The 7,470-nt window shown below is 51.0% G+C and overlaps 1 protein-coding gene across 5 annotated transcripts in view; it reads left to right on the top strand.

Moving 5' to 3' along the window:
* GOLGA3 (golgin A3) overlaps positions 1-4,595 on the top strand; it is a 43,535-nt gene extending 38,940 nt beyond the window's left edge. For all 5 annotated transcript variants that reach the window (XM_053901848.1, XM_053901846.1, XM_053901850.1 and 2 more), the window contains exon 24: positions 806-4,595. In XM_053901848.1, coding sequence (XP_053757823.1) covers positions 806-1,025 — 220 coding nt within the window. In that variant the 3' untranslated portion in view covers positions 1,026-4,595. The remainder of the gene's footprint in view (positions 1-805) is intronic.
* The last annotated feature ends 2,875 nt before the right edge of the window (positions 4,596-7,470 follow it).

Consider the following 7,470-nt stretch of genomic DNA (forward strand, 5'->3'; position numbering starts at 1 on the left):
CAGAGGCTGAGCAGGCCTGGGCCACGTGGGGTCACTTGGGCTGTCGGTCCCTGTCATCCGGGGAGGATGGCCTAGAACTAAGTGACCCTGAGAAGCCCTTGAGGAGCCAGGACCTGAGCCCTTAGAAACCCCACGGCTGGATGTTCTGCTCCCGCCAGCCCGAGGCCAGTGTTTGCAGGGTGTGGCCGTGTGGGGACATCTTCTGTTTTAATTTTAAAAAAATTTCGTTTACTCCTTTTTTTTTTTTTTGATGTTTATTTATTTTTGGAAGGGAGTGTGCAAGTGGGAAAGGGGCAGAGGAAGGGGGAGACACAGAATCCGAAGCAGACTCCAGGCTCTGAGCTGTCAGCACAGGGCCTGACGCGGGGCTCGAACCCACGAACCGTGAGATCGTGACCTGAACCCAAGTCAGACCCTTAACTGACCGAGCCACCCGGGCGCCCCAGGGGCTGTCTTTTTTGACCCTATGAGTGGAAGCCATGTGGCAGGCCCTCAGTGCGACTTATGCACCTCCCTGAGTAGAAGCCCCCGTGTGCAGAGTTGCACGGCCTATTGGCCTCCTCTGCACGTGCAGAGAAAAATGCTGAGTCCCATAAATCCTGTGACCCTGTCAGTGTTGCTGGTCCCAAACGGACAGGTTCTGTCAGCCCCCTGAAGGTGCCGCGGTACCTGAGGGGACTGCTGTCCGGGTCAGGCTTCTTAGGATCCATGTTTGAGAGAGCCGGTTGTCTCCAGGGAAAGTTACCGCATCTCGTCTGGCTCTCCTTTGACCGGCCTTCCTTCCCCCGTCCCCTCCTCTCTCCAGGCAGGAGATGGACAGCCTTCAGCGCCAGATGGAAGCGCACACCGTTACCGTGCACGAGTCGCTGTCCTCGTGGACTCAGGGGGACCCCTCTGCCAGCCCGGCTCCCCTGGGAGATCATGCCAACCCCCGGGGAGACACGGAGCAACTCGGCCAGTGCAGGGTCTCCAGAGAGGAGCTTGGAACAGCGGCTGCCGAGCGTCCACAGTCCGAGTGCGTGTGACCGCCCAAAGGAATATTCTTTTGTCAAGGTTATTTATTTGACTGTTTGCTCTGTTTTTCTAAGGGATGAGGTTTAAATTTTGCATTTGCCTTTACAAGGAGTAAAAGGACAGAACGAGAGCTGAGGACTAGAGAAATAGTCATTTGCAAATCACGACTAGCTTTTCCCACGAAATGACCAAGTCTTAACAACATAACCTAGATCTCAGCAAGAAGGTTTTGGATGTGTCCGAAGGGAATCTCTCACGAGTGACCATAGATGCTGCTGTCTGAGCACTGGCAGTGCTGCGTGGCCGGGTCCCATTTCTCTCTTTCCTGCCCAATTCAGTAAGAGCTTTACCTCTCTACAGAAACGAAAGTTTATTTGCACCTTTGGTTTTTATTTTATTTTTAATGGCTGTCTCACCATAGGATGTGTATATAAATACTGAAAATCAATCTAATCTTTAAAAAGGATGTCTGTATTATTTAAGAATGACCTGAATTGTCTTTTTGTTGATTGCCTTTTGAAAATGTGCTGTCAGGAATTAATGCACACGTAGGGTTTAGGGACGTCAGTCAGAAAATTATATTTTAAGAAATCATTATTTTATTTACTGTTCTAAAACCAAATATTCTTAGACAGAAAAGGGTCTTTATTTTAGTTTCACTTTATTTTTGAGGGCCTTGTTGTAAGTGCACAACACCCCCTGCCATCCAACCCTTGGCCCGGCACGACCTCACTCGCCTTAGCTGACCCCAGTCACTATGCGCCGGCCTGACGTGTGAGATGCTCGGGGAGAGGTTCCAGGAGAGGAGGGGAGGAGGGCCAGGGCTCCAAACCCAGGCTTCCGCAGGCCACCACCCCCCCAACCCCACGCCTGCACGAAAATGTCCGGCAGAGCCTGTGTGGTCATCAGAGGACACGCCAGACTCTTCAGAAAGTTTGGAAGGTCCTGCAGCCTCTCCGCTGGAGACACTGAGGTTTCTGGAAGGGGCAGGTCAGCTCCGTGGGGAGGCGGTGGTGGTGGCCTCCCCGGCTGTCCTGTAGGGGAGGAGCTGGATTTGGAGCTCCCTGAGCGTGGGAGGTTGCTCGTGGACATCTCTCCACCTGAAACACAGAGGCGCTGCAGAAACTGACTGGCCGTGACCCCCGACGGCTGTAACTTTGTCCCCTACTTGGCTGAGAAATCTAAACTAACCCTCACTGTTGTGAGTTAGAGCAGAGAGGCCTCTGGTGCGGATCTGCTGGTCTGGAGATGAACTCGGAGGGGTTACTGATGGGGCCACATCCGCCTGTGTCGACTCACTACTTTTGTCTCTCTTGAGGAGAAGACAGTTTGGTATTTGAAAGCTGTTTGTGTTCTCTCACGAGATGCTGTTAGAAGGTTCACTGATAAAGTAGCGTTAACCACAAAGATGTTTAGTGTTAAAAAAATTCCCTAGCAACTCTTGGGACTTCTGAAGCTCGTATATCACTTGTACAGGGTTAATCTTAAAGTAATACTTGAAGACTTCATTATAAATATATCCTATTTTTCATCTTGAGTTGGAAACCGTTTTTGACAAAATTGTTTTTGTACCATTAGAGAAGAAAAAAATCATAATTTACCTTCTTATTTATTTGGGGTGTATTAGCCTCAGTTTTAACTTTAAAACCAGCACGTGACACTCAGCCTCCTGCCGTGGCTGCTTCCTCACTGCTGCGTGCCGGCGGCCCCCCGGGGACGGTCACTGCGCGTCTTCTCTTAGGAAAGGGTCAGCTGGTTGTGAGCAAGTCTCTGTTCCTCACCTCCTTTCCTTCATGTCTTACCCTCTGTGTGCCGTGTGCCTGCGTGTGCGCCTGCACGCGCACATGCACGTGCGTGTGGCTGTGCCTACGTGTGTATGTGCACGTGGGTGTGTGTGCGCGCCACTGTGTGTGCATGTGCACGTGCGAGTGGACCTGTGTGGGTATGCACATGTGCGCGTGGGTGTGCCTACGTGTGTATGTGCACGTGTATCTGTGTGTGTGTGTCGGAGTGTGCGTGCGCATGTGCCAGTGTGTGCCTGTGTATGCGCGTGTGCCTGTCTGTCATTGTGTGTGCGTGCCTGCCTGTGTGCATGTGTGCACGTGCTCGTGCCTGCGTGTGTGTGCTTGTGCGTGTGTGAGTGCCTGTGCGTGAGTGTGCGCCTGTGTATGTGTATGCCTGTGCTCATGCCTGTATGTGCCTGTGTGTGTGCGTGTGAGTGTGCCTATGCGTGTGAGTATGCGCCTGTGTGTGCGTGTGAGTGTGCCCGTGTGTATACGTGTGTGCGTGTGTATGCATGCATGTGCTCGTGCCTGCGTGTGTGTACGTGTGTACACGTGCTCCTGTGGCGATGGCAGCAGCGCCTCCTGGTTTCCTGATGTCACCCTGTGCCTTTGTTGTCACCCTCTCCGGTTCCCGAACGCCCTGGCTGTCCCACCCGCCGTGCTGTTTCCCGTGTGGCCACAGCCCCGGATCTGGGGCCTTTCAGTCCAGCCTTTTGTTAGGCTTCCTTAACCAGCCACCTGAGAGAGAAAACTGGACGTGGAGGCCACCTGCTCCTGATCTGTTGAGGGTTTGTTGTTGTTTTTAGCCTCCGAGGGCCTCGACTGCTACCTCCCAGAGCCAGAGTCTGCAGTGAGTATCATTTGAAACGTTCTCCTGTTGTGCAGAAGTGGGAATTTGGAATTTACTCCTGGAAAACGACAGTCCAGTCTGGAGTGCTTAGAAACCTAGGTTTGCTGTTACGTTATGTTTGTGGATATTATTCATCCTGGGTCACGAATACTGTATGTCGTGTCCTCACTGCAGAGGACACTGGTTTGGACACTTCATCGTGTCATTTATTTTTTTCTTACGTTCCAAAAAAAATGTTACTGCGGCGTGGTTATCTGATCTGATCCACTGATCTTTCTGTGGAACACGGGATAGATGCCATTGGGTCTTATGGATTTATATGCTTTTGTTCTACTTTCTGGAAGGTCTAACAGGCAAAGTTCTGACAGGATGTGAAACTGGCTTTTACTGTGGCCTGGGGTCCGAGTAATGGGACAGGCCTGCTAAGAAGATTCTCACTAAACTCTTTCTCAGTTTACAGACTTTTCTTGGTGTAGATGCTGCCGAAGCCATGACAGGTGTTCCTACTCCCATGAGTAACTTGTCACATAGAAATGACGTGTCCTGTGTAAAGATTTCTAGTAGTGAAAGGGACCAGTGTATCTGAAAGACACATGTCCTGGAGCCTTCCGCAAGGACCCCTGTGACATGTGAGACATTCTGAGCCTTATTCGAACAAGTTCACTGACACACGTCCCAGGCAAATCTGGTTGTGTGATGGTCTCAGGTTATAATAGGATCCTGGAGGGTAACGTTTTAGAGGATCTAGAAAACTTGGTGGCTTTAAGTTACTCATTTCTGTTAAAAATTTCCTCATGAAAGGATGTCCTCAGGTTGGGGCTGTTCAGGGGAAAGGTGTCACCGTGCACAACGAATTGTAACTTTAAAAAGCATGTTGATTTTTTATAAATGTAAGTGTGCTGGGGAATTCCTTAAATTTTGTGCAATAAACTATTTTTTGTTAAAGATTTTCACATTTCATTGGGAGCCTTATTTAATCGACATATTTAGCCGTATTTGGGAGGAAGTTTTATCTTGTGTTTTATAACCTGTGTTGAAATACTCGTCTTCAAAGAGCACCTCGCCGTCCTGGCTGTCCTGCCAAAGATTCACGTGGTGTGAGATCTCACTTGTGCCGCTTCTGACTCCAGAGCAGCATGCTCCCTGCGCCCTGCCCCCCGCAGCCCACACCGCACCCACCTGCTGCCTCACGAGGACAGGGAGGGAGGCGGCTGCCCTCGGGGCCGCGGGCACATCCCCGAGCTTGTCCCTGCACTGACTGGGCACTGCTGTCATGACTGTCCGCAGCTGGACCACAAATAATTCTCTAAATCTCAGTGTCGTGGCTCCAGTCTCCCCTCTTCCGTTCGCTGTCTAATTGTGATCGATGAGAGTAAGCCAGACGCGGAAGTCTTTACTGACCAGCAGGAGAAAGCGTACAGAATGGAAGTGAACTGGTGATCACAGAATGTGGTTTTGCGGTGGGAGTTACGCATCTCGCAGACCCCACTTGACCAGCTTCCGTAACCAAGGGTCAGGTAATATGTGTGCTACACAGAGCTTAGGGGAAGCCTCCTGCCCACCTGCTTCTGTGGCCCTAACTTCCTGAAGTAGTGAGGATGTCATGTCTTTTTCTCTACGGCAATCAGGAAAGGGCTGGTTCTGTGTCCCTGAACTTTTTTCTTTTACCTATAAAGTTGCCAAACATTTGCAGGCACCGAACTGACACATCGATGGACTGACTTTTTAAGCACGCTGCGTCCTCTGGTCGTACAGTGGTGTCGAGGAGGGGCCTGGCTCGGCGGTGGCAGGTGAGCAGGGCCGGGTGCCGAGTGTGGGACCCAGGACTTCCTGCCGACGGGAAGCCTGGTGTTCAGGAATCACCGGGTTATTCAGAAATCTCTCATGCAGATTATGTGGGAAATAGGATTAGTTATGCCGCTACCATCCAGTTTGATGGACAAATGCAAGAGCTCTTGGAAGAATCTCCAAGCCTTTCCTAGAGAAAGAATTCTCGGCAATCAGCAACTTGTGAAACCAGAGGCATTTACTGGAATCCCTCTTGCCTTTATGCATGTGCTCAGTTGACAACAGACATCGCAGATTCTGGTAAAAAGTGTACTTCGGCAGTGCCTTTTCCTAGAAACAATGGGAGATACTAAACCGTGTTGCTCTCCCCTTGTTCTTGCTGTTTGGTGTGGGGCGGGCCTTCTCACATCCCGGCCCCCCTCCCGAAGGGCTCAGGAGCAGCACAACGACTTCCCTTGGGGACAGTGTACCTCCCCCGAGTTGAATGTGTGTGGACCAACCGCAGCACCGGGGCGGGAGGGCAGCGGCTCTGGGGAAGTACCTGGAGGTTCTCACCCGCTCAGCCCCCCACGTGGCCTGGGAACTGCTGGAGGAAATGGTCTGCCGGCTTTGCACGTAGTCTGGGCCCGAACTCCACAGGGTGGGAGATAGAGGCTAGCTTATGAAGTACCTCACAGGATGCTTCATTTTGACTGTGAGCTTTAAATGTGCATGTTATATATGTATATAATATATATAATATACATAATTTTTTTATGTTTATTTATTATTGAGAGACAGAGCATGAGCATGGGAGGGGCAGAGAGACAGGGAGACGCAGAATCCGAAGCAGGCTCCCTCCAGGCTCTGAGCTTTCAGCACAGAGCCCGACACGGGGCTCGAACTCACGAACTGTGAGATCATGACCTGAGCTGAAGTCGCAGGCTCAACCGACTGAGCCACCCAAGCGCCCTCTACCTTTTTAAATGTACGCAAAATTTACACTAAAACACGGACAGATTTGGGCAACCATCCAGCCTCCTGTGTGCACCTGTCATTATCGACCCAAGCAAGATGTGGAACATTTCCTTCACGGTAAAGGTTTTCACGTCCCTTCCCGGTTAACCACCCCACCCAGAGGCAACCACTGCCCTGAGTGACCACAAGCTTTGCTCGTTCTTGAGACCCCTACAAATGGAATTGTACTGTGTGCGCTTTTGTGTGGGGTCTTTGTGCTTAGCGTGGTTTTCAGAATCATCCGCGTTACTGCTGAATGGTACAGCACCATAGGACTTTCAAATGACGGTTCCACAATTTGTGCATTCTTCCAGAGTTTATCCGGACACCTGGGCGTTTCCCGTTTGGGACTGCCACAAACATTGTGTGCCCGTCCCTTTTCATACCTAAGGGAAGCCTGCACTGCTGGGCCATAGAGCAGAGTTTGTCTGCTTATGAGAAACTGCCTGTTTTCCCCGGTGGTTAACTCATTTTACTCGCGCCAGCAGTGTAGGAGAATGCCAAGAGTACGCCAGTCTCCCCAAAATCAACCATTCTGCTGGGTGTAAAGCAGTATCTCACTGCGGTTTCATCTGCACTTCACTCACCCTCAAATTTACTGACTCTTTGCTGCCCAATCCACTTACATTTGCTTTTACCAAAGACGTCAATTGGATTTCTTCAGGGTTTTTCCATTAAAAAAAAAAAAAAAAAAAAAAAAGTCTGAGTTACAAGGGCGAATGGGTGGCTCAGTCCTTAAGCATCCAACTCTTGATTTCGGCGGGAGCCCCGCGTTGGCCTTTGCTGGTAGCTCGGGCCGGCTTGAGATTCCCTCTCGCTGTCTCTCTGCCCCTCCCCTGCTTGCGTGCACGCTCCCTCTCAAAAAATAAGCTTCCAAATGTTACAGAAGAGTCACCCTTTTCATCGTACACGTCGGAGAGTTCTGACAAGCCTGACGAGCATAACGTTTCCGTGAGCCCCTACAGCCCTTCCCCCACCCCCGCCACTTCAGAGTCAACCCCTCCCCCCGCAGCCACCCCTGCTCGGCTCCAGGCCCCT

Source organism: Panthera pardus, unplaced genomic scaffold (assembly GCF_024362965.1).
Source record: "Panthera pardus isolate Hobbes unplaced genomic scaffold, ASM2436296v1 HiC_scaffold_14, whole genome shotgun sequence".
NCBI lineage: Eukaryota > Metazoa > Chordata > Mammalia > Carnivora > Felidae > Panthera > Panthera pardus.